This window comes from Desmodus rotundus, chromosome 13, assembly GCF_022682495.2.
Source record: "Desmodus rotundus isolate HL8 chromosome 13, HLdesRot8A.1, whole genome shotgun sequence".
Classification (NCBI taxonomy): domain Eukaryota; kingdom Metazoa; phylum Chordata; class Mammalia; order Chiroptera; family Phyllostomidae; genus Desmodus; species Desmodus rotundus.
This window is the reverse complement of record NC_071399.1, coordinates 92,928,485-92,954,982: the sequence shown is the minus strand read 5'-3', so window position 1 is coordinate 92,954,982 and position 26,498 is coordinate 92,928,485. Positions and strand designations below refer to the sequence as shown.

Sequence of the window (26,498 nt, the reverse complement as noted above, 5' to 3'; positions counted from 1 at the left end):
AATAGACACACCTTAGAGAAATGCACCTACCTGGTCACTTGAATGCGGTCCCAAGGAACCACGAACCCTGTAACCGTAACTGGCCGCCTATTATTACTATGTATAAAGGTAGACTAGGAGTAATTCTGAATGGCCAAATCGTATTTAGAAACACACCCAGGGAATTTCCATCGCTTCAGTTTCCCCTTCCTAGAGAAGAGCCTGCACTCAGGTGCCTTGAGTGTGACTGGGGTTCTGGCCCCACTCGAGTTCTCAGCCAGCATTTCTGTTGGCCGAGGTCCCAGCATCCAGACAGTTGAGGGTGAGTGCTGTGGCCTAGCGGAGCTGGAGGAGGGAATGCAGCTGGTGGCCGGGCTCTGGGCCCCGGGCCCCCCTCTCCTCCCGTCTTCTCTGCTCCACGGCAGGTGTAGGAGGCAAGGATCCCGGAGGGAACCGGAGGCCCAGTGCAGGGTGGCCTCGCGGGCAAGCTCCCCCTCCTGCCCGGGACACTTCGTGGTGCGGTCGCTTTGCCCTTCCTTCTGTCTACTTTCCTGGGCACCTTCCAGCCTCTGTGCAGCTCCTCAGGCTGCGTCCTCTTTCTCCTGAGCAAACCCCAACTCCTGCTCAGAGGCCCTGCTCCAGTGTGAGGGCCGAGAGCAGCGGGAGAGCAGCAGGAGGTGCTCTGTGCACGTCGGCTCCTTCTGCCCTTGCTCCCGGGCTGGGGCCCCTCTCCTGGGCGGTGAGAGCCCGCTCCCGGGCAGGGTGACAGTCACTGTCTGGGCCTTGGCCTCGGACTGCACCTGCTCCAAGTCTGGCTTAGCCACTGCAGGGTCGTTTGGCTCTGGGTGAGGCCCCTGCCAGGCGGAGCCATAATGTCTGGGTCTACACGGTGGGTCGCACACGTGAAGGAATTAGCGTGGTGCCTGGCACGCATGATGTGCTCCACGTCGTTCACGTGTCTGCCTTTCTTCTGTAAGGACAGAGATGGAGTTTTGTTCTTCTTTGAACATCCGCAGCGTCTGGCACATGGTAGGTGTTCACGAAGCAGTTGCCAAGTGACTGGATTAACGAATACCTTTGGAGGTGGGCTGTGAATGCACAGCAGAGTTATTTGAAATACTTCTGGAAAAGCTGCCCTGCCCCTTCCACTGTTTTTTCTTCCACCAGCTGGCTGCCACCCCGCAAGACCCCACCAGTAGCTCAGACCCCCCGAAAGAAACTACCAAGACAGGGTAGGTGTCCTCATTTTGAGTCTTACTTATTCATTCAGCATTTATTGAACAGGTGCTGCCGGGCTCCTCCTGTGCGTTCAGGCACAACTTCCTGTCGGGAAGCAGAGGTCTGCAGGGTCACAGCTGGGATGACTAGTGAGATGCCGCAGCTCAGTCACTCACTGCCACGTTTCAGTCACATATTCTACTTCCTCTGGACATCAGGGGCTTCCACTTACCTCTGCAGCCAACAAGAGTTTCTGTACCTTGTGCTTAAGTCACCAGATGAGCAGATAAAAGCCCTGAGCCGTGTAGCGGGAGGGGCTGCTGGACAATGTTTGGCGTGTGAGAGCAGGGAAAGGAGACGGGGCTGAAGCCGAAGCTGCTGCCGGTAGCAGGATGGTTGGCTGTCCCGGTGCCGTAGGAGGCACCTGCCCACGGCAGAGGCTGGCTGAAGCTCCTCATGGGGGGTGAACTCCCCAAGGACCCCAGCCGTACCCTGGAACCCTTGCGGGGTCCTCCAGAATAGGCGACAAAGTTTAACTGAGTCCTTTCTGTTAGGTGCTGACTGATGTCTGTCTAACATTTTGCCCAGTTTAAGGCACAGGAGCACCTCACACAAATATATTAGTAGGTGGAACGGCAAACTTGGCAGCGCTTCGCCAATTGCGTATGTTCAGGATGATTCCACAGAATTCAGTTTGAGAGTTTTGCTTATCGCTGGCTCATTTCAGATGGTGCAGAGAGACAGAGGTGGCTGACCTTGATTTTGACTCGTCCTCTGAGGTTTCAGAACTTGACGATGAAGGCAACAGCCATCATCTGCTGGAGACGATGTAATAATACCTATAGGTTTATTTTTTATACTGTGTTTTAATGAAAGACCTTAAAGAAAAAAATGTAAAAAGGGAAAAGGCTGACTGAGCGCTGCCGGCATTGTGATTGAACAGCACGCCGTGTCCTATTCCCCTCAGTAAGGCGAGGGCGCGCCGGAGCCTGAAAGTCCCTTAAGATACGTCCCAGCTGGGTCCAGGCTGAGTGCCCGAACTCATCCCCGGCTGTCATTTCCCTTCTGCTAACGTCCGCCTGCAGTGTGTTGTCGCAGAACACGCACACTGAAGGGGCGTGATTTGAGCCCAGGGGTCAGAAGAGTTGTGAAAACACAGGAGGGAAGGACGGAAAATCTCCAGGTGCCCCATCCCAAAGGCCAATCACGAGAATCTGAGACGGGAAGGAGGGCAGACGAGAACAAAGAGGGGAAAGGGTGTACAAAGAGAAGCCCCCCAAAGGTGGCCACACGAAGCCCTTCCCACGTGGGACTGAGGGGCTGCGGTGAAGTCCCACCTTTACTCAGCGGGCGGAGAAAGTGTAGGGAGAGCAGAAAGGACTCACTCTGGGGCCAAGTTGGCGAGAATGTGGACCCTGCCGAGTGCCACCAGCATGTGAAAATGTTCAAGGCCTGTCTGCCTTTGATTGCTAACTCACCAATGGTATCTCTAGAAGTGTGTGCACAAGTGTGCAAAGGTGTGTCATAAAGTTCACTGCGGTTTATCCATAATCACAGAAACCTATAGAAATAAAAAGTCAAAGCTACCCACCGACATCTGGCCAAATACATTATGAGATAGCCGTTTAACGAAATGCTACACTGTCACTAATAAGAACTAGGTCAGCCTGAAGGGGCCAATGTGGTAAGTTGTCCAATATGTCCTGTTAGGCAGGAAAAAAATCCAAGTATCAACATCATCTGTCATATTCCATTTTAATACAAAAGGATACACACACACACAAATGTACACGTCACATTTGCACATGCTTATAGAAGCGCTGACGTCTGATGAGACACCCAAGAAATTATCAGCGGTCGCCTTTGGGGTGGGGCACTGAGGGTTAAAGGAAGCGGAGGAGAGACGGTTTTCACTGTGTGCCCTTTTCTACCATTTGGGTTCATTCTAAAAACCTTAACTTTTATACAATTTAAGGACATTTTTCCATTTAAAAAGCAATGTTTGTATAATATGGAAAATTGGAAATGCAGAAAAAATTTTATGCAATCCTTTGACCTAGAAGGAAAAAACACTGTCAAAACTTATTCAGAAATATCCTTCTAAAACATTTCTTGGCATCCTTGAGCACACAGTACTCTTTATTTTATAACCTACATTTTTTACTCGTAAACATTCCGTAGCATTAAATATTTTTTGTTACTTATTAAATAAATGCATCATTATTCGTTGTATGGCTACGGTAGGCTGTTAGTGTGTTTTCTCTTCATTTCCCTCCATAAATTGAAAGGAAAAGGTGGGGGAGAAAGCAGAAATCAAGGTGGTGAGACGTTTGTAAAAATAAAAATGTTATGGCTGAGGATTGGAGAATGAATCAGGGAATCAAAAGCCAGGTTTGTTCTTAAACAATAGTATCTATTACCCAGTATTTTTTTTTTAAAGAGGGAATGAATCAGAATCATACAATGTCTTCCACTGTATTTCTAGCAAAATTAACAAAACGCAATTTAAATAATTAAAAGAAAAAGTCAATAAATTATCAACTGCATCTAAACAAAGAGAAGCAAGTTTAGTTCATAAACTTTAAAAAGTGGTTGCCAAGGAAAGACACAGAAAGTTCTAGTTTGGCACAGCATGTCATAGCTTCTAACTCCCAATGTGAAATGATTTATTGCTTTCTTTTCCCTTTTTTTTGCACTGTTTGAATTTTTATAATCGATATATGTCATCTTTATTAAAATAATCCATTATAAAACATTTTGATAGATTAATTTCAAAGAAAAAGTGGAAAATTATGCATTAAGTGTTAATGTTTAGCAAGTATAATCATGTTTTCTAAGTGGCGCCCAACGGACCTCACCAGAATTCTGTAGCTGCTAAAAGACTATTGTGTTCAACACCTTCTCTCTTCACTTAAATGAGGTTGTAGGTTCTTTAATGTTTACCAGGTACCAGGAAGGATGTGCCAGGAAGGAGGAGGAGAACCAGATTATTTGTCTCTGTTTTCTTAACAAGAACAGATTTATAAAAATTATTTAAATACATTTCTGCTAATAGACAGGAAATTGGTCCCTGTAATTGGTTGTCTTTAAACACGGCTTAGCACTTTCCTCTGCTTTGGAACTACAGCGCCAGATTAATGATAAAAACACAAGTTTACCTTAGCCCAGCATTGCGATTTATTGGGTAAGGATCGAAGATGACCGGTCTGGCCACAAAGGCCAGCGATCTACTGTAATCACTTAGTGAACTACTTTGCCAGAGAGAACTACCTTGTGGGTTGCAGTTCTGTGGCAGAGGGCCAAATTCAGACCGAGTACTGTGACATCAGGCAGCACCCCCACCCCCCCAAAGTCAGCTGCAATGTCTCCCTTCTAACCAGACCTTTCATTGAAAGCCCGCAGTCACTCCAAAACCCTGGGTACCGTCCTATCAGATGGCTGCCTGCATAGGACCACGAGATTTATTAGCCTTGAAATACTGTAACCCAGGGACTTACCTGAGTACCGCACAGGGAGTTCTTTTCAAGCCCCATTTGACCCCTTGTTTTAAGGTGATCTTCAAATTGGTTTAGGGGCAATAAATCAGGTTTTCAACCCATCGTCTGTTTTCTCCTAATAAAAAGGAAAAGAAAAGAGGCTTTAATTTAAATGCTGCTAACCTTTTTCTTCTTTTCTTCACTTTAGAACAGATGATTAAGCACATGTACCCAGAGATGTGATTTAATGCCTGTCATCTGGAATAGAAAGGAAAATAGATATGTGCTCATGAAGAGACTACTTTGAAATTAAACTCTACAACCAAGGATTTTATTAGGCAGATGATGTGAAGGATACTTCTCATTAAAAAGAAAGTCAAGTAAGAAGGAAGCATGAGAAACAGGATAATAAATATTATGCTTTTTGGCAAAAGGGAGGAAAAGAAATCTTAAGTTTTCAGGGTAAGATGCAGAGAATTACCCACAAGTATCAACTCACTTTTAAAATGTCTCCCTTACGTTTCATGAATGTGAAAGAATTTAGAAAGCAGAATTTGGAAATTTTTTTCATCCTGGAAATGTTTGTCATTCATAATTTTACATTTCCTACATATGAGGTCTGTCTGGGAAAGTCCAGCTAGTGTTAATATAATGAGAACAGTTTGTGCTACATTGATGTAACCTGGCAGCCAAGGAGAGCGGACTGGAATAAGCATGGTGAACAGTGATGACTTCACTGTACTAGTCAGTGGGGGCGGTAGACAGTTGAGTGAGCATATGTGAGGTGTGATGTCACCTTCAAAGTGACTGTGCAACTAGAGCAATGAATCTGCATCCAACTTTGTGTTAAGCTTGAACATTCCTCCATGGAAACTATTTGGATGATTCAGAAGGCCACAGCTATGGGCAACTGGTGATTGGCAGCCTCCCCATGGCAACGTCCCTGCTCATACATCACGTCCCCTGCAGTTTTTTTTGGCAAAACATCAAACCACCCAGGTGACTCAGCCCCCCTACAGCCCAGATTTGGCACCAAGAGACTTCTGGCTTTTCCCAAAACTAAAATCACCTTTGAAAGGGAAGTGATTTCAGACCCTCAATGAGACTGAGGAAAATTTGACGGGGCAGCTGATGGTGACTGGGAGAACTGTGTGAGGTCTCAAGGTGCCTATTTGAAGGGGACTGAGGCATCATTGTCCTGTGGACAATGTTTCTTGTAGCTTCTTCAATAAAGGTCTCTATTTTTCATAGTGTACGACCGAGTACCTTTTGGATGGACCTCGGTATGTGCAAGCATCCTTTCCTCCAAAGGCTGCTATTTGCATTGCCACAACACTTCCCATTACAAACGATTTGGTGTGCCACACAGGTGATCAAACTATGCTCAGGAGACCAGTGCCCAGATAACAGTCTTCCTCAGGTTTTCATAGAGTAAGAAACTGAGAATTTTGCTTTAAAAATGGTAATAATGGCCTCTCCCCAAATTCCCATTTTCGTATACTCCTAAAAAGTCTTTTCCTCCTAAAAATTGACGTATGTGAAGCAAAGTGAAATGAGAGGGTTGACAAGCTAATGGCATTGTCAGCCCTAAGTAAACAGCCAGCCAGACAATTCTCCAGCACAACACAGCCACATTATCTACGAACAGCAAGTCATAGTAACTCGGACACGCAGCCCAGCAGCAAAGCACCTGCAAGGGCCCAGAAGCAGAAGCAGGACTCTCTTTTATAGACCCTGCAAAGGGCTGTTGTAAAGGAAGCATTCATTGGAGGAAAATGAAAATTGGAAGTAAAGTGGGTTCTCATTGGCTCACTCAGTGTCGTGGCCTCCCATTGGCCGAGCCATTAGGCCAGCCGGGATCTAGCTTCTGCCTGGCATAGCCAATAGCGTCACTTCCTGTCTGAGCAGCAAGGCCCGCCTCTGTGGGTCAGGCTCTGATGGCCAGGTGCGGGAGCATTCTCTTCTCCAGCCTCTGACTCCGCGCCTGGGTGTTCCTGTAGATTCATTTCCAGAGCACCCTCTGTGCTCCCTGGACCCTGGAAATCCAGCGGCCAGGACGAGTGCCAGAAGCCAAGGCCCATACCTTATCAGGTTGGCCAGCATTTTAACTGCTCCCGAGCTCCAAGACCCGTCTGCGCTGCTGGTGTCCAGGCCCGGCCGCCGTGGGGCCGTCCCATCGGTTTGGCTGTGGACAGGTGTTCACAGCACTGTCTCACCCTCTCATCCTCTCACCCACCAGTCACCAGAGTCCCTCGCTGTGTTCGCCCCCTGTAGGCGCAGGGCGGAGCTGCTGGGATAAATGCCCCCTTCGTCCCAATAGGCGCTGCTCAGAAGCGTTTCTTCCCGGTGCAGTGAGCGCTGACCATTAGGAAAGTCGCCATCGGGCTGAAACTGTGGGGCCTTGTTTGGGAGGGTGGCAGGGGGCCCGACGAGAGGGACCCAGTAGTTCAGAGCGGGGTGACAGTTCTGCAAACGGCGGTGTGGAGAACTGCGTCTCCTACTCAAAAGAGAGACTTTATGTCTGAGTTTTAAGTGTGTGGCCCTATTTAAGATTTATTTCTTTTAATTATATTTTATTGATTATGCTATTACAGTTGTCCCAGTGTTTCCCCTTTGCCCCCTTCCCCCACAACCCCCACTCGCTAAATAACCTCCCTTGTGCTTTTCTCCGGCCCCAAAACCGTGGACAGTCTGTACAAACGGTCCTAATGGGACGTTGTCAGACTCATGTACTAAGTCATTGACAGAAAGGAAACAATTTATTTCATCGCCGTTTCCTGGGTTCGATCATGCTGCAGAAAGCATTTATTCGCAGCACTTACTTTTCCAGTGGGTCTCTCCGAGGGCCCCTGCACATCCCAGCGCTTTCAGCAGAAACATCGCAGTGGGGCCCAGCGGGGTGCCTTGCTAACATCCTCCTTCCTTCAGGGCAGGCACTTGCGTCAGATCCCCAGAAGTCCTGCCGATATTTAGAACAACATTTAAACCCTTGTGGGGAAATGTGATTGGCTGCCCTTCTCTCGAATGTCTCCTTGGAAGGAAATAAAAGCTTTCTTAAGATCTCATTCTTCCTTTATTGTCTAGCAGCTTCCCCTTCCATCTAAGGGAACTTCCGCTACAATGTCAATTCCCTCTTATTTTATGAACAGAACGCCTTCCACAATTGCCATACTAATTATGATGCAAAAGCAATCACAAAATATTTCCCAAGTTTTATTTCTTTGATCTATAGAATCATTACCTTTGCATTTTGAGGCTCTGATTATTTTAATTTTGAGATCATGGGTAGATAAACCAGCAGTCTGAATTGTATATAAAAATATGAATTTGAAACCTTGGGCAAGGAATGTTCAATTCAGTTCCTAATTTTCTTTTTGTGCTCTAAACATACACGTTGGTGTTAACTGTTTTCTTCCCTGAAGCAGCTAAATTTTATTAATGCCTGTGATTGTCACTGTTCCTTAAAGGCTAAACCTCCAAATTAAATTCTGTCCCAGTGAGACTGTGCCCAGAAGTAGATTTGCATCATTATTCTTGAGGGTCACACGATCCCTTCATAACCGTGTAAGTGCCACCTGTCATTTATCACGGCGTTCTGACAGCTCGCTTCTGCAGTAGGGTCTGAAGGCTTATTCTGGCTCTTCTTGTTAGGGGTTTCACCTTAGTTCCCTACTGAATTGTTACTGTCTCCTCAGTGAGAGGAGAGTGCAGGCTCGAAGACAGCTTTGGAGAATTATCTTCCCAAGTTTCGGCTTCACCTCCAGACAAGAAACCAGAGATCATCAGCTCTCATTTACGCAGTGTGGACCTGGGTCTGGACGTGGCTTCCAGCACCGCTACCCCTTCCTGTTGGACAATCTCTGTTTTCACTCAGGCTTGATGTCCACGTCACAGAATATCTGGATGAGGGTATGTGACGTTCTGGAAATTTCCTTTGTACATGAGCCCTTCCCCCCAGCAAGAACCTGGTTTTTCTGCTTTAACTGACCAGGCCCTGAGCTGGCTGGGGCAGGCCCGCCTCGAGCGGTGCCCTTGTTAACTGGCCCCTGGGTACTTTTCTCGAGGTGTGTGCCTTTCAGTAAAGCAGTTCTTCTGGACCTCTGTAGTTATAACAGCCACCCAGGGTACTTATGTAAATAGAGAAATTCCCAGATCGACCCACGGCATCAAGTCAGCAAAGTTAGCACAGCGTCGTGCGTCCTAATCAAATGAACAGCAGGCATTTCTCCCGCTGAGTGGGCTTATTTGGGAACAACAAAGGATTACAGTGGGAGGGACGTGGTCCAATCTGGAAACACAGGCAAGTCCAGCGGACGAAGGGGAGGAGCGCTCTTTCCCCTCGGACTGGGGTGCAGGAAGTGTTCATGGGAGGGAACTGACATCCATGTGGGCCAAACCTGCGGAAAGCGTGTGTGAAATGCGCCAGGGAAGGCTTCATTCACACCCTCAAGGAAGAATTCAAGCGTGGATTGAGGACCCTCAGGAAACGATGTCCAAGGAAAAGGTCCAGCAGTGGTTCTCAACGAGGGGTGATAGGCCTCCCCGCCGCCGGCACATTTGGTGATGGGTGGAGACATTTTTGGTCACCATTACTAGGGAGCTGCTGCTGCGTGGAACCCAGGGATGGCCCTAGCAGCTGGCCCTGAACGGGCCACAGACATGAGGGGCGAAGGGCAGACTGAGATCCGTTTCAGGAAATGAAGACCTTGTACAGCAAGGGGCAGAGTGGCTGTTCTTGCCCCGCGTCTGGACTCTTCCCCCTTTTTCTCTTCCTTCCCAGGACTGAAACTCGGGGATGATGCAATGAGCCAGCTGAGAACACTCAGGGGTGACAGCAAGCAAGGTAGTGGGGAGCCAGGTGTGTGGCTGTGAGCAGAACCGATGCCATCTCTGCATCCCAGATTCCGTGTCACTTTTTAAGTTCCATGCTGTGCCCTTTGTCCAGCCTCACTGTCCTTAGGAAGCATGTCAAAGGTTTCTAGTAGATGACGATCTGCGGTCCTTAAAGCGTGACCTCAAACAGTTGATAGTCCTGGCAGGGACAGCACGACAACCGAGATGAACACCAAACTGGTGGTCGTATCGACTCTAAACAATCATGGCAGAGAGCTCCTGCATTCTTTGTCCCTTTTTCTTGCCAGTTATTAGTATCTGAGTTACATTAAAAAAAGGCACCATCACAAGAGTCCGTTAGCGGAGAATATTCCGTGCAGAACCGCTGCCCACCCTCCCGCTCCAACCCCTTCTCTCTGTAAGTAAATCGCCCAGTAACAAGTTCTGTTCTAGTCCCTGGAGGTGCCTGCCATGTGTGTCAGTCTGAGGACACCTTCGAGGTGGCCACGCCTTCACCTGACCAGTGGACACTAGGCCACCAGGCGATGTCCTAGAGCAAAGCCACCCAGCCGCCTCCTAAAACTCTCCACTGTTATGTAGGGGGAAGTTGACATTTATTTGACTGTTAGAGAAAGGGGAGTATTTGGAGAAGGGAATCAGTGATGCCATCGAAACGGCAGATCTGCGGGGTGACAACTGAGCAGTTGGTACAGGAAGTCCTGGTGCCACCAGGAGAGCCTGCAGATGTTACGTAACGGTTGGACGTTGTACCTCTAGAGCTGCTCGGCGAGCAGCTGGCAGGCGGGAAGGCGTGTGTGCCATCTGGCCGGCCCCGCCGGGTGTCGGAAAGGGTGGCTGGCTGGTCTGGGTGCTGGGTTTAGGCACACGCAGCTGTATTTTTAGAAAGTACTTAAAAATCCCATTTTCTGGGACTCCAAAGGATGCCTGTGCTCCCCAGTCAGTCTGCTATGCACCTTCTTTTTTTAAAAACCGTGGTTGAGAGTTTTTAAGCTGAGCGCTTTTGTTCCAGACGCGCTGCAGATCCTGCTTAGGGACGTGACACAGGTCCCAGGCCCCATGGGCCACAGGGCCGGGCGTTCACTGTGGTGTCGGGGGTGACCTGCAGTCCCCATTGGAGCCTACGTCTGGGTCTCCCTCCAACGCTGCCTTGAAGTGTGGAAGTCATTATGTTCCCACAGGAAGTGAACTTAGTCATCAGTCACCCCAGCACCCACGCCGGCACACTGGAGGGGGATCAGGGTGGGGGAAGCTTTGGAACCATGAGGCAGGAGGAGGTGAAGCCCCCAGCCACAGGGCCGCTGGAGAGGAAGCTGGACAGCGACTTACAGGGGCAGGAAGGCAGGCCAGAGTTGACTCACTGACCGTTGGTAACCTTCACCTTCCCAGAGGGTGCCTTCCAACCCAGGGCATAGGAACCCGTAAGAGCAACTGGCTGGAGAGTTAGAGAGCAGCAGGAGTGGCGAGGATTCTCTCCTGGCCATGGACCAGGGGCCATACGTACAAGGCCTCTAACATCGAATGTATTTTTCTGATTCCTTTGCACATAGCTGCAGAAAAGAATAGTGTCCCTTTTGGAGGCTTTGCGCCTTGGCTGAGGAGAGAGGGAGCTGGTCTTCATAGTCAGGATAGGGGAGAAACCACTGAGCATCTGCCACTCCTGATGGGTTCTTTTGGACACGCTGCCTGCCTCCTGAACAGCCCAGAGCCACTGAACTTAGAGATTAGTGGAGGGGGCTCTGCTGAGGGTGTTTTCATTTGGGCTGGTTTTCAGATGAGATTAGAGGAGGAAAATGTTCCTTGTTGAAAGAACATTCTCTGGCCAGCATGCAGCATGTCACGGAGTCTAGCTAGACGTGTGTGGGACTTCACCTTGGCCTTGTTCAAGATCCTCCAAAGGTGCAGGTGGGCCCCACTGAGTGCACTAATGTCCCCGGTGGGTGAGCTCAGGGGAGCTGTGGGTGGGAATTCGTATGTGTCTCTGTTCTTCAGCACCATCCCTGACACTTTGGTCTGCCTGGCAGCCGCTTCCGAGTGCGGGGGGTCTCCCGCCGGGGAGCATCACATCTGGGTTGTCTCCCTACATCTGTCCATGGCAGAGCACCAGTTTCTAAAGTCTGGTCCTGGGGGGAGGTGGGGACTGTTTTAACTTCTCTCTGACCAATCCCCAGAACATCTGTAAAGCAGCTCTTAGTAGACTCGATAGGGAGAGTGATACTCCTCTTCCACAGCTATGAATATGGGACTTTCTGAGTCAGACTGAGCCAAGCCTTGCTCGCTCGCTGTGGGAGAGCCAGTCCCCGGAGTCCCAATTACTGCGTTGGATCTGATTTTCTGCACGTTGGGCAGGCTGCGGTCTTGAGTAGCAAGAGCAATTACCATCCTGCCGCGTCCTCCAGGTGCCGCACTCACAGCCCTTCAGTGTCAACTTCTAACGAGTGTCTGCATCCGGAATCTTCCAGGGGACGGAGGAAGTGCAGTCCCCTTGAGCAAATGGGGTGCCAAAGGTGTCAGAACGGAGCGATGGTCCCCTGAAGGCAAACGCCCCCTCGGGAGAGGGAGGGAGAGTGGAGGTGGCTGCTTCCTCCCCGCTGGAGGCTGTGAAGATGAACTTGGGGAGAACATACCTGGCTTTCTACCCCACTGGCCTCGGAGGCCCTTATTTGCGATGTTGCTAGTGCGTGGGTCTAAGCTCGCAGAGATTTTGGCGTTCTCTCTAAAGTAATTAAACATCTGTCCTTCTTCCCTGCGTGTTCCTCTGGTATAAAATACCACTCCTACTTGAATTGATTCTGCGGTTAAAATCTAAACTTCAGTTGGAAAGATGGTTGCAGTCTTTTGTATTTTTTTTTCTCATTTATGACTTGGGGCTGCACTTTTCTTCAGCTGGTTTTATTTTTCTCCTTGGGGGCAAAAGCAGTCACTACAATTGTTTTGTTTCGGTTTCTATTATTCAGCCTTTCAGAGTTGTTCTCTTCCCCCCTTAACTCTTGAAGGCCCACCCGACCCGGAGGGCAACTGGTACCACGTTTGTGATGTTGGTGACGATCTTTCAGACCCCGTGGTCCCTCAAGCCTCTACTTCACTAAACGTCTGGGATGAGCCTCTGAGAGCTCATTGTTTCCTTCTTCTGATGCAGTAGACATCTTGATAGACTTGTAGCCTTCGTACGTTAAATTTTTAATTTGTGTTGGTAAGAGAAGCAGTTATTTGCCATCCTCCTCGCTGTTCACCCACGTGTCCGCTTGCCCCTGACCATGGGCACGGACAGAAACTGTTTAGACTTTAGGGGCAATGGAACAGCTCGCTGAGGCCACAGTGTCGGACACCGGGATGGGGAGGGGGCCGCCCATCCAGAGACCTAGGTTCTGATGCAAGTTATTTGTCTTTCCGAAACTCAGTTTCCTCATCTGTAAAATGAGACGTTGGATTAGTTCCGTGCATAGTAAGAGCAGTTCATACAAGTGGTTACAGGATTGATAGCAATCAGACCAACATTGACTAAACAGCTATTACCTGCTTTTTACTATGCCAGGTACTAGCTAGGACCCGTGGAGCAGGGGTGTGGAGGCCAACTAGTACGTGAATACTTTTGGCAGATGAATAATACAGTGAGAGCTAAATTCAAGCGAAGCTATAGAAGCATGGCGTGAGCCCACAAGTTTTTTTCAGTTCTTCAAAAATTATGCTAAGTGAAATAAGCCAGGCAGTGAAAGACAAATACCATATGATCTCACCTATAAGAGGAACCTAATCAACAAAACAAACAAGCCAGCAAAGTAGAACCAGAGGCATGGAAATAAAGAACAAACTGACAGTGACCAGAGAGGAGGGGAGAGAGGGGATAATGGGGAAAGAGGTGGAAGGGGCAAGCAGAGGAACAAGTATGAAGGACCCTTGGGCATGGACAACGGGGAAGAGGGGGGTGGGCAGGGCAGGGGAGAGTAATGGGGGGAAATGAGGACAACTGTAATTGAACAACAATAAAAAAAATTAAAAAAATTAAGTGAAATGCCTACATTTGCTCTAAGACAGAGCTGCCTAACTAAAATACCTCATTTCTTTCTGGTAGCTGGAAAGATGTCAGCCTAGCGTGGCTGGATTGGCCCCACAATATCATGCTGATCCCAGGCCCTGTTGGTAGTTGGGGCCACAGCCAGCAATTCCGGCACCGGTGGCAAACAGCATGCGACCAACCCTGAAACCAGCGTTCTAGTTCCTGTCGTGGCTCACAGACGGGTGTTGTTACCAGTGTGCACCATCTGGAAACTTTCTATTTCAACTATTCATTCTTGCTAACTAGATGCTGAGCCTTTAAAATTTTTACTTTAAATTTATGTGACTCTCAACACTCATGACCTAGGACAGAAAGTCCTGGTCACCCTGCCCTCATTGCAGCCCTCAATTTGATTTAAAACGAAAAAACACAGTACCACTTAGAGTGGTTTGTGTCGTAAGCCCACATTTTCAAACACGAGGCCCGTGAACCGAAAGGCAGACAAGGCCGGGTGGCGAGTGTTTCCAGTTTCCAAACGTGGCTTGGTCCCCGCGGGCCTGCAGCGCCCGGTGCTCCGTGCACAGAGGACGCGTGATACTAGTTCGGTTGGAAGCTCTCCCACTCACCAGCAGCCCTGTCTGGCTGCTAATGTCCTTCCAAGAGTCCAGGCCATGGCCAAAGGCTAGGACAACGCCAAACGCATGTGTGAACTGAGCCCCTGGCTAGCTAGATGTCCTCTTCACTGTTCCAAAGACGCGTTTTGTGAATTAAAACCTCTGCAGTTACACCCTCGGGGGCCATCGTCCCCTGTGAATGGTGCTTGTGATTTGGATCATATCTTCTGATGTTAATTAGTGTCTTGCTTTCTTCTGTCTTTCAATTTCTGCTGTGTCCATTGTGTAGATTTTCTTTTCTTTTTTAAAGAAATGGGGGTCTCTTGCAGGGCCACCTGGCTGGGCCAAAACAGCCAACAGTGGCCCCAAGTAGCTGTTTCCGAGGCCTGGCCACTCTCAGTCCCTTCCTCCTCCTCCTCCTCCCCGTTAAGTGAAAGACTGAAAATGCTCACCATGTACTGTGGCGCGAAGAAGAGCTGGGAACAGACAGACACGTGCAAACGAGTCTCAACATTGTTTAATTACATAAATGAGCAGGAAAACAATTTAGGTTTGTATACCACCCTCCAAAAAAATGTATCACTCAGTGTTTTTTTAATATTCTTTATACTTTTCTACACAGGGAATGTTAATTATCATTACGGCATAAAGTTATTTTTATTTATTAAAAATGGCTCCCCAAGAATAAGGGGTGTGGGTTTGTACATCTTCATTGGTCAGAGCAGCTCACTGGGAGGGAAACAAAAAGCTCTTTGCTATTTAAGATGTTTGGTGTTGAATCGAATGAACGCAAACACTAAGGATTTGAAGCGAATGAACGCAAACACTAAGGATTTGAATCGAATGAACGCAAACACTAAGGATTTGAATCGAATGAACGCAAACACTAAGGATTTGAATCGAATGAACGCAAACACTAAGGATTTGAAGCAAATGAAGGCAAAGTTGTTTCTGAGCCTCAGACTGAAAATCATTTAACAGACACAGTCTCGTGGTTGCCAGGCTCCCTCGGGGCCCTAGGGGCCGGGTAAGGCCTGGTCTTCGCCGGTTTTCCCTCTTCTGAGCGAAAGCTGTCCTCTCCCGCCCACGGCGAAGACCACAGCTCTCCTGCGAGGGCTCCCACCAACAGAGAACTTGGGGCGGTGGAATCTTTCCTAAGGGGTGGGATGTCCCACCACTTCCTACCTTGGTTTCTGTGGCTGACCTTTCGCCTAATGTTTTTCTTGGGAGAGAGCACATTTTATCCCCAAAGACACACATGGACACAAGTCAGTTGAGGGGTGCGTGGAGAAGAACCCCTTCTTTACTAGCCTACGGAACGCTCAGTCTGTCCAAAGCATCACTGGAAAGAAGGAGGGCTAGAAGGCGTGGAGCGTTGGTGTGCGAGATGCCTTTTCTCCCGTTTCCCGGGCCTCTTGGTGGAGCAGGTGTGCCAGAGGGCGGCCGTGTCCTCGAATGTCCAGCTTCACTGTGCACGTCAGTCCAGGGTGAGTGCCATGGCCCGCAGTGACACGCGCTTGTGTTCTCTCCGCAGAATGTCGCGTCGTGAAGTCCACTTCTTACACCAAAATAGCTTCGTCGTCCCGCAGGGGCGCCGCCAAGAGCCCGGGGCCGTCCCGGCGCAGCAAGTCGCCGGCATCCACCAGCTCAGGTAAGGCCACCAGGGGGCTGGGAGGGACGCGCTGCGCTGGGGATGCAGGACTGGCGGAGGTCTGGACAGCGGCCGCTCCAAGTGGTAATTTTGGAACAAGGTAGTGTGGCCCCAGGGCGGACACGTTGGCTGTAAGACAAACCTTCGAGCTCGGAAAACTCACTTCGTGGCGACTCAGGACACTCAGGTTTGCGCAATATTAATGTCTAGTACAGAAACTAACGGTTCACACTGAGCCTCCCTGCCCTCCGCCACACACACACCAGGGGTCTCGGTTAAAGCATGTCTGTTGCGTGTGGGGCCGGCTTAGGAGGAGTCAGGGAAGGTATCGCTGCCCCTCTGTTGAGGGCTGGTGCCCTGAGGCTGTGGCAGGGGGGCAGTGAGAACAAGGAGGCCCTGGGCAGGGACAGCCGCTGGGACTTGGCCTGCGTGCTGTCAGGGGCTCCAGCGCTAGTGTCCAGGGGTCGTGTGCGCACAAGATGACCGCCTCAGGCCCGCCTTTTCCTTCCCTGGTCTTGACGTGGACATGAGTGAGTCGGGTCGTTTTCGTTCTTGTCTTTGTGGGGGTTTTGGACTGGGGTGTAAGGGCCATTTCGCTGTTAATTATTTACTAAACGATCTAACTGTGCAGTGGGTGTCATTAGATGATATTTACATCTGGGCGATTGTCCCCTGATTTCATGAGGATGGTGAGGCTCTTAGGAACAAGGGCCTTGAGGGCCTGTGCAGAGGCCGAGGGGCCTGAACAGCACGGGGGGTCTGGAGGGATGGGACAAGGGATGGGGGTGTTCTCCCGGGAGGAGGGGGAGGCCACCAGGCTGGCCTCTGGCTCCGCCTCTGGTGCTCGGCTTAGTCTTCGTGTTTAGAGCTGTGAGCGCTGTCATCTATGTTTCCTAACAGGAAGTGACTCCGAAACCCCCACAGTGAGCCCGGAGGAAGGAAGTTAGCAGGCTGGGCCCCAGAGCATGCAGACCACCCTCTCTCAGGGTGGCCTTCTCCCCGGGGCTCCGCTGAGCCCCTAGACAGTCCCCAAAGACCCCCTTCTTCTCGGATGCCCACTCTAAGTGTGGCAGCAATGGCCTCCCACTGCCCCTTCTCACAGCGCGGCCTACGTCCCAACAGCCCAGGACTAAGTCTCAGAACACGCCTGGCACTTGCGACGCGGCACGTCACCCCCCTAGTTTAAGGGTGGCAGAGAGCTCCCCCCCGAATGGAACAGTGCCCACGGGCTGAACTCTGAAGTGAGACTTTGCTAACCGGTAAGGGGATGTGACTCACCAGGCATGAATGTCACTCGGTGACTCGGCAGGTTTGTCCTCCACGCCCGTTGCTTCTTGCTGAGGCCAGAAAGCTGTGCTTTAGCAAGTGTTCCAGGTGATTCTGGTCAGGTAGTCTATGGCCCACAACGACTGTCCAGAAGGTGTCCAGCCACGTAATATGAAAAGTGGGGACATTTACTGAAGAAAATACAAGATATCTTCTGGGAGCATTATAAACAGGGCAATGACGCCTCAGTCCCCTTCAAAGGAGGCACCTTGGGACCTCACACAGTTCTCCCAGTCGCCATCAGCTGCCCCATCGTATTTCCCTGAATCTCATGGACAGTCGGAAATCTCTTCCCCTTTCAAAGGTGATTTTAGTTTTGGGAAAATCCAGAAGTCGTAGGGCACCAAATCTGGGCTGTAAGGGGGCTGAGTCACCTGGATGATTTGATGTTTCATCAAAAAACTCTGCGCGAGATGTGATGCATGAGCGGGCGCATTGTTGTGATGAAGCCGCTGATCACCAGGTGCCCGTAGCTGCGGCTTGTTCATTGACCAGCTGACAGGTAAAAGCAGAGCTCTTTGGAGGATGTTCAGCCTTGGTCAAAGAACATTCCTGTTTTCTCCGAGCACACCTGGGCTGTAGGATGAACTCCCCCGGGGCAGTAAGAGAGATGGAGGTCAGGAGCTCAGACAGCCTGTTGCCCTGAAACCCTGGCTGTTTGGTACAGTCACAGAGGGATGGATGTGAGGGAGCCAGAAGGCCCATGTTAACAGAAACATTATCAATGCGACTAAAAGTCATCAACAGTAATTCAGTTCCTAACCCAAACGAGCCCTGACACTGACAGGTTTTCCTTAATCATTCTGCTCTTCTTTGTCTCCGTCTATGCCATGGATTTTAAAATAGCAGGTGCGGTGGGTGAGGGGTGAAACCTCTGGTAGTGAGCGACTAGCCACATTGTGTCTTTTCCGGGATAGAGGATTCAAGAGACTCGGTATGCACTCTGGCTATTAAGTTTTTGTCATTGTTTTTAACAGGTTTTTTTACAAAGAGCCGTAGGCAGTTAGATGCTGCCGCATTGGGGTGGAAGTCTTCTTTCTTTCTGTCCCTGCCAGTCAAGGGAGGGAGGCACACGGTCAGGTTACTGTTTACTGTGCCGGGTCAGGGAACGGCACCCGGAGACCTGGGGCCGTTACTGTCCCTGCTGAGGTTTCCGCGTGGCTGCAAGAACAGCGCCTCCCGTTTCAGCCTGTCTGAGTGCCGCGGCCAGTATCGAACCCGGGTGGGGGTGGGGGGGGGGCGGGGGCGGGGATACAGGAGGGGAACAGGGAGAGAGAAGTTTTGCAACTCAAAAATTACCTTGTAAGTAGTAAAGAGCCTGTTTTTCTCCAAAAAAGAATCTAAAACTTGAGTTAAAATAGAAAGAATCATGAATCTAATGTTAAAAAATTTAAAAATGAATACAGAAAATTATTTCACTTTAAAATTAACTGGTAACATAGTCACTATTTGGCATCTCTAAGATTGCATAAGTCTCATAAATATAGTCTATTTAATTATAATCTTATAAATATAGATGAATGTATCATTTACCAGAAGTAATTTTGGAAACTCAGAAAAAAAGCAGATCGGCAAATGTATTAAATGCATTTGCATTTCTTCCTGCCAACATTTGGAACTATTGCTTTTTAGAAGTTTAAAATGGATAAGTCACATTACCTAAAAATCAAAAGATTGCTTCAAACAAGCATTTCTATTTTCTACCGTTTTCCTGAAGCCTTTTTCAACCCTTCGCTGGAGTTGAACTTGGTTACGCTGGTCGGTTTGACCGGCACTCACCTGGGACTGTGGTGGGGACGCCAGGCCAGGCGATTATTTCCGTAAAGAGAGTGGACTCCGAATCAGCATGTTCTTGATAAGGTTGCACTTGGTTCAAGGCATCCCCAGCTGCTAGGTCAAAACTCATCCAGCGGCCGGATCACGTTTGCGTCATGTGACTCTCATGCAGATGAAATTTTCAGCGTCTTGCATTTTGATCTAGAAGATATGCCCTACAAGCCTGTCCTGGTGTTTACGCCGTGCGATGGCCGTCTCTTGGTTCTGACTTGCTACCAAACCTTGCCACCTTCCTCCGGATGGTTCCACAACAATTCAGAGCAGCAGTACCAGTCCGAAGACATGGGTTATGCGACGACCCCAAGACCGCTTCCTTTCCGGGGGCCTATGTCCAGGGTTGAGGAAGTCCAGTGTTGTGTCTGCGTCTTTCCTGGGCTGGCGTGGCTGCTGGAAGTCTGGGGGGCCCCCGCCAGGGCCCCGTCCACCGAGCTAGCGAGGACTCCTCTCTGTGCTCAGCATGGCTCGTGACCCAGTGGGGAGGAGCAGTGGGTTCTCCCTACTTTGACTGCGTCAACATTTAAACAGTAGCCTGTCTGGCATTTTCCAGGAGCCATAAACACGGGAACGTGAGTCAGGTCACCATACACGTTAGATTCTTAAGCGCAGACGCTGCCCCGAACCCCCACTACCACTACGGCCCTGACTCTTTAAGAACAAAGAGTCTTCGTTTTCCCTCCTAAAATGCTGACTTCGAGTTTGCAGTCATTTCTGCTTCCGCTTTTCAGTGTCCACTTCCAGCACCATCTTCCTACACGATGCGGAGAGCGGAGCGCAGGGTAAAGTCAAGATGTGCCCAGCGTTCATGCTGTGCTGTTATTTGACAATGTCACCTTACATTTCCGTGACACCTCAGAGCTTCCGTGGGCTTTTATCTTTGATCTTTTTGGATTCTCCCAGCAATCTCCCAACAACATTACCATTTGTCACAAGATCACACAGCTTGTTTTTAGAGATGGGGAAGCAGAGGCAGGCCTGGGGGACAGGTTGGCCCAGAGTTATAGAGTCCACAGGGGCACCTCAGGGCTGGCACCACGGGCTCGTGGGGCTCCAGGCACACGGCTGACAGTCCTGACCCCTTGCCTTCACCTCTGCTTATTACGGGTCTGATCCCCAGGAAGTAGCTAGCACAGCGCCTGGCTGGAGATCACGGTTTACAACATCACAACACTTGGCCACGGAAGCCTAAGAACTAGTCCCGGGCACTAGCATCGATGGGGTGAAAGGATTCACCCCCCTGCCTGACGTGTGTCAGCCAGCGCTAGGCAGAATGTTTCCTTTATGAGACCGTCTTAGAGCGCGAATGAGAACCTGCTATAAATCTCTTTGTCCCTTGCCCATTCCTCTTCTTGGGACAGAAGGAAGTTAGAGCTGATTTATGAACGTGAGGAGTTCATTGACACACTCGGAAACACCAAGCACAGGTCGGCCAGCGTCAGACTTGCTAGGTGCTAACAATGTGCAGATGAAGGGGCAGGCTCTGCTCCCCAGAGGCACACAGGGCGAGCCCCGGAATGATTTACAGATTACAAACTCACACACCTGTTGAATGGTTATTAGTCTCCGGAACAGAGAGAGCCCAGAGGAGGCAACTGGAGCTGGAAGAAAAGAGAAACCAGGAGCCTTAATGCCACACACAAAAACTAACGAGCCCCCAGATGGCTGTGCGGGGACAGGGAATGTGGCATCATGAAGAGAGGGGAGTGGTCTTAGCTGCTTCTTGAGAGAAGCAAGACTATATAAGAACATTGTAAGGAGTGTTTCATGTGGGCTTCATCTTTATTCATGTGTGTTTTTTCTTTGGAACACAGATGTCTCATAAAATGTATAATTTAAAAGTGAAATTCTTTTACATTTTTAAAAAACCTGTACAAACAATTTATAACACAGTGTCTCCAAAATAAGAGTACAATATGCACTACTTTGCTCTAAATAAGAACATATAAAGTTCGGTTTGCTTTATATTGTTTTTTTAATGTTAAAAATATAGGAAAACCGTGTTTATCTATCTTGAATTTTCATCGCTGCAGTCCTCCTTAAAACGTGCAGATTTCAGAATTTTGACTACTTTTTGGATCTTTGGAGGGGTTTTGTTTGTTTGTTTTGGAGTTTTTATTCCCACTTAGATGGGTGGCCAACTGCTTGTGATAGAAGGCGCCTTCCGCTTAGAATCTCTCCCCAGAAGCCGTGGTAAACACAGCCGAGCCCCGACGGGCGCCTTGCACCCAGCATCCAGCCTGAGTGTGTGGACTTCCTTGCTCTCCGAGGTCCACGGTCTCAGGCACAGATGCTGCCGGCAGCAGCCACTCGTGCGTTCACTGTGCACAGAGAACTGCCCTCCGCTGGCGGTGCTGGGAGCTGGGGGTGCGAGGGTGAACGTGTGCCCGAGCAGAAGCGGGGCGCCTCTGTGTACGACCTTCTCCCACAGCCATCCTGCCCTCCCCAGGTTGAAAATGCACATATGTGTGACTCTGGAAATCCTGAAGTCTTTTTATTGACCACATTCGAACTTTACTTTTTTACACAAAAATATCTTAGGCAACATATGCAGATAACACAAGAACCAAAGCTGGGGAAGCAAAGGGAATTTTAACGAGCTTACTAGTCTGATGTGTCCGCTTTTTAATTTCTATCCAGTGCCTTCCAAGGCAGATTGCTGGCTATTCATTTTTCGCTCAGCCTTCTCCTTCAGTGGAGAGATTGCAGCCTCGCCCATTCTCTGGAGGATTTTTTCTGCTTTGGGGTTTCAAGGAAATTGTAGAAAACAAGATGCACCAAGAAAGTCAAGAGGGCTGAGGATTCCTGCCATGTGTTTTTAGCATTTTTGTTTCCTGCTCCATTGAAAGCCCAGTCCTCCTTCTCTTCTCTCTCCCTGCGCTCCGCGACTCCCCCAGGCTCACCCTCGGCAGGTGAGTATCTCCAAAGACGCTCTCCAAAACTTGGACGCATTCTCTTGACCCACCTCCTCCAGGCGCATTGTAAACTCTTCCCCGTTCACGCCCCAGGTGAATCAGAGAAATACCGCCCGAGTGTCTGAGGTGTTCCGGGCATCTGTTAGTCCCCAAAGGTACAGAGACAGTTAAGCCGCAGCTCCTGATTTCCAGTTGGGAGACGAAGTTGGTAGCGTTTGTAATAGAGAGTGTTGCGTGACGGCCGCCCAGAGGAAGGGGGGTTCAACCTCATCCACGGGGTCAGGGAGCTGCCAAGAGAAGAGGACCTGCACCCCGGGAAGCGCAGCATCTCGAGGTGATGAGACGGGCCGGGAGGACCCTGAGGACACGGTGCGAGGTGAAGCATGAAGGCGGGAAAGGACATTTAAGGAACGGTTGCTAATCCACAAAAATGAGTGACAGACTAGGAAAGGGCTGGAGAAGGCAGGGCTCGCTTGGTTGTGGTCCAATTGCACGGGGCCAGGAAGGGGTGTTTCTGGAGTGTGAGGTAAGATTTTGGGCTCTACCCTTCCTGGGCTGGTCCCGTTGCTTATCACTTTCTGACTCAGTTTCCCCATCTGTAAAACGATACTGCCTACCTTACAGAGCCATTGTGAGAGTTAAATGAGATCATGCACGTGAGGGATATATGTACACACATACACACGGTTTAAGTGCATTAACTGCTCCACAGAAAATAAGCTCTTTTTAAAATAATTTATTTTTAGAGAGAGAGGAAGGGAGGGAGAAAGAGAGGGAGAGAAATATCAATGTGTGGTTGCCTCCTGCACGCCCCCTACTGGGACCTGGCCCGCAACCCAGGCAAGTGCCCTGACTGGGAATCGAACCAGCGACCCTTTGGTTTGCAGACTGGTATCCACTGAGCCACACAAGCCAGGGTAAAAAATAGGTTCTTCAATAAACTGAGATGCACACAGAATGAATACTTACTAAAAGCAAGCTTTTTGTTGTTTTATTTTGCTTTTTTAAGCACGGTATTTCTAAGACTGTTTTCCTAGGAATCCACTTTCTTTTTTATCCGCCCTTCCCCACTGGCTTGATAAGATTAGAGTCCCAAAATTTAGAAATGATGCTGCTGTGTTAGCTTCTCCCTTTGCTCATTATTTCCCCAGGCTGTGTTGCCTGTAGGTGTGATGAAAAGATACGGAGAAGTGGGCAAAGAAAACGTTATCTTCATAAAATCTGTCTCTCAGTCGGTTCCTAGGGATCTCTTGCTTATCGGTTTGTGAGTTGGGGTCCGTGCCCCTTGCCCACAGCTCTTTGGTCCCCGCCTGTCTCTGAGCCCGGCCCTGCCCGCCGAGAGGCAGCTGGCTGGGAAGCCCAGGCAAAGACTAAGCCCAAGCTCCGGACAGACAGGGAGCAAGCAAAGTAAAGCATGCTTGGTGCTTCCTACTGCCAGCTGCCCAATGAAAAAACAACAACAAAAAAAGTGTGGTGGTTTTTTTTGAATCACCAAATGCATTTCAAAGGCAAAACAACAAATTAGTGCAGCGTGGGCCGTTTTTAAAAGATCTTGCAGAGGACAGAACAAAGAGATTCCTGCTTTCGTGTGCCCGGAGATTCTGTGCACCCCCTGTGTTGAAAAATCCGTAAGCATCATCCCTTAGCCCTGGGTTTTGTAAGGATGTCTGTAGTGCCTGCAGTCACCAGGCTTTACAGGAGTTCCTGTCATTTGGAGTCTCCAGTGCATCAGTGGGTCTCTCGCCCCCCAGAGGCACTGGGTTATGATTCAGTGCAAAGTCCTGGAAAAGGGCTCGGGCTTCCGGGTGTCAGTGGAGTGGGGAGGGGGCCCTGGGGGCTCCCACGTTGGCATGAGGCTTAACGGACACCTTTGATGTAGCCTGAGACAGAACCCGCACCTCCCACTGCTGCTGGGAAGACGTCAGCCTTACGCAGACAAGGCATCTGCTGATGAGCCCTGCTTCTCTTTCCGCCAGCTCAGGAGCAGCCTGAGTGGTCCCTGACTAATCCCCGCGCGCCCCACTTCCGCGGGTGCTCGGCTTAGAGCTGAGAAGGGACTCGCCTCTTGCTATTGTCAGGTCCAGCCCTGAGACTGTGTCCATGTTAGAGCTCATAGAAGGTAAGTTCAGTGCATTCCTGCCCTCCCTTTGGGGCAGGAGTTATTATGCACCCTCGCGAATGTGTGTGTCTCACGGCAATTCTGCTTCACCGGCTGTGGGAGTGAAACGTGTAAAAATGTTGTCGTTTTTATGGGTGAAATAATGGTGACCTTATGGAGCTTTATCACGTGATATCTTTAAGTGTTTTGTGATGTTACTCAGAGAAAATAATTGCTTACTTAGGTTCTGTGGCTTTGATTCAGGTCAGTGATCATGTTGTAGAAAAGTCTTATCAATCGGGTAAAATTCCGGTGAGTTAAACCTATCAGAAAGCAGCTTTTATTTCTCAACAGTGGTAGATGCATTTCAGCCTGCTGATTACTTTGTCCTGTGAAAGGCAGGGCCTGAAAGAGTTGAGGTGGAAGAGAGATATGTAGGGTGGAAGTGACAGCAGGAACTTCTAGAAGTGAGTTGTTACCTATGAAATGACAGGGATCAGTTTAACAAGTCGCTGGGCAAGCCACTTGTCAGCTAATACTTACTCCTACGGGTGGCACAGGGTGGCTGAATAAAGAATTAGGGCTGAATCCCATCGAACATGCCCCAGGGCCCCGACCACACTCCCCACATCTCCAGCGGCACAGCTAAAGGCAACAATAATCAATTCATCAGGGAAGTTGTGAAAAGTACATTTAAAGAAATGTTTTAGGTAACCTGCTGGTGCTACATAAAACACTGGGTTGACAAAACAGTGCGTTTCGGAAGCAGGTTATTTCCTGAAGCTTTTTCTCGGGACTGCGATGCAAAGGTGTCTGGGATTGTAGCTAGAGCTTCCACAAGTACTTATCTGTCAGAGAAGTGGGCTTGTCCAAAACTGCTTTAACATTCTCCTGTCTGTGATCCTTTGTCCTTCCAGTTAATGGAACCCCTGGTAGCCAGCTGTCCACTCCACGCTCGGGCAAGTCGCCCAGTCCGTCGCCGACCAGCCCGGGAAGCCTGCGGAAGCAGAGGGTAAGGAATTGAGCAAGTTCCTTGCTTCAGCCCTGCACGGGCGTTGGTGTGGAGTGGCCCGGGAGCCCAAGAAATGCCCTCTCCTCTTAGTGCTCCTGTCTCTCAAGGGTAACCAGGCGACCGAGCGTGGGAGGTGACAGATGGTGGGTCACTCATGGCGGCCCTGGCTCTTTAGCTAGCCCTCAGGGCTTTCCCTTGCTCTGCGAACTGCCTGAGCCTTGCCTCTGAGTGAGCGGTTGCTGCTACACTCCGAGGCGCCTGACGCTTTTTGTCCGGAACCGCAAAGGCCGGAGCTCCCAAGTTGTGTGAGCTTCCTGGGCTGTGACAAGCTCCCCGAGCTGTGACCTTTGGTCCTCAGCCTGTCTTAAGGAGGGGGAAGGAAAGGACAGTGGAGGGTGGGCCAGGCTCGGGGGTCTGTCTCTGGCATAGAATGGTGCTCCAGAGTGGCTTCGGGACCGGAGCAGGGCAGGGTCCCCAGGCCACGTGTTCTTGGGAATGAAACTCACCTGGAGCACCTCATTGCTACCTGCGCGGACTGTTTAGCTTCTGGCAGAATGCTGGAGCAGTTGGTGGAACGGGGAGGTCAAAAGTCACAGTTCCTGGAGACAGTGTTAGCTTCTCTCTGCTGAGGAAGGGGCCTGGAAGCACTGCTGTTTGTGTCCCCTTAACCACCTGCACTGCTGTCTTCTCCATTGAAACCAAAGCCAGACTGAGAGGAGGGAGGGGGCGGGGGAGGGACAGTGGAGGCAAAGGAAGGCCTCTCATTGTGCATCCCGGGCAGGGTGGGGAGGCATGCAGGCAGGTGGGAGGCTTCGGGATGGTGCTCGCTGCATATCCGAGGAAGGAAGGACCCCTTGGAGGCTTCGAACCTCAAAGACTAGACTTGAGTTTGGCTTCTTTTCCTGAGTGTCAAAACGTTAGGCCTCTAAGTTCCATGCATCCAAATGGTAACCGAGACGGGCGCCCCTCTGTCCGAGCTTCCTCTCGAGGCTGCGTGCACAGCACCATCCAAAGTGGGGGTGGCGGTGGCCCCATGCCCCTCCGGAGCCTGGCTCACCAAGGTCGGGGGTGGGGTTGTCTTTGCTCCTGGCATCAGGCTTAGCTGGTTTTGATTATTGGGCAGGGCCCAAGTCTGGCAGCTGCTTCTCCGCCCCAGTGGCTATGCTATCTTAGATCAGCATCACCTCCCTTGTGCCTTAGTGGGAAGAAGAAAAGGGCAACGGGGGGCTCTTTCCAGAGGGAAACCCAGGGATTCTATTTCAGTTCCCTCTCAGTGTCTTCACGGCAGTGTGCTTCTTGGCCACAGCCTAACTTGGCATTTTAAAGGACAGGAGTCATTGGCAAACTACTCAAGGGGAGACTCGGCCAAAGTAATGTAATCTCCTAAGTAAATGTCTGTGCTCGAGTGGAGGGAGGGGTGTTGGGCGATGCTCTTTTCGTAACTGGTCCCCAGCTGGGGCTCCTTCTGTGGGAACAGCCACTAGACATGGTCCAGGAAAGGCCCCCTTTCATGGAACATCCTCTCTTTTGA

At 49.9% G+C, this 26,498-nt stretch overlaps 1 protein-coding gene across 4 annotated transcripts in view; it reads left to right on the top strand.

Annotated features, from left to right (window-relative positions):
- The window catches only part of DCLK1 (doublecortin like kinase 1), a 246,453-nt gene that overhangs the window by 149,253 nt on the left and 70,702 nt on the right, over positions 1 to 26,498 (top strand). For 3 of the 4 annotated variants that reach the window (XM_053916496.2, XM_053916499.1, XM_053916498.1), the window contains exons 5-6: positions 15,670 to 15,786; positions 24,873 to 24,967. In XM_053916496.2, coding sequence (XP_053772471.1) covers positions 15,670 to 15,786; positions 24,873 to 24,967 — 212 coding nt within the window. Of the gene's footprint in view, positions 1 to 15,669; positions 15,787 to 23,874; positions 23,977 to 24,872; positions 24,968 to 26,498 lie in introns of those variants that run through there. The other variant, XM_053916497.2, reaches the window with a different exon arrangement.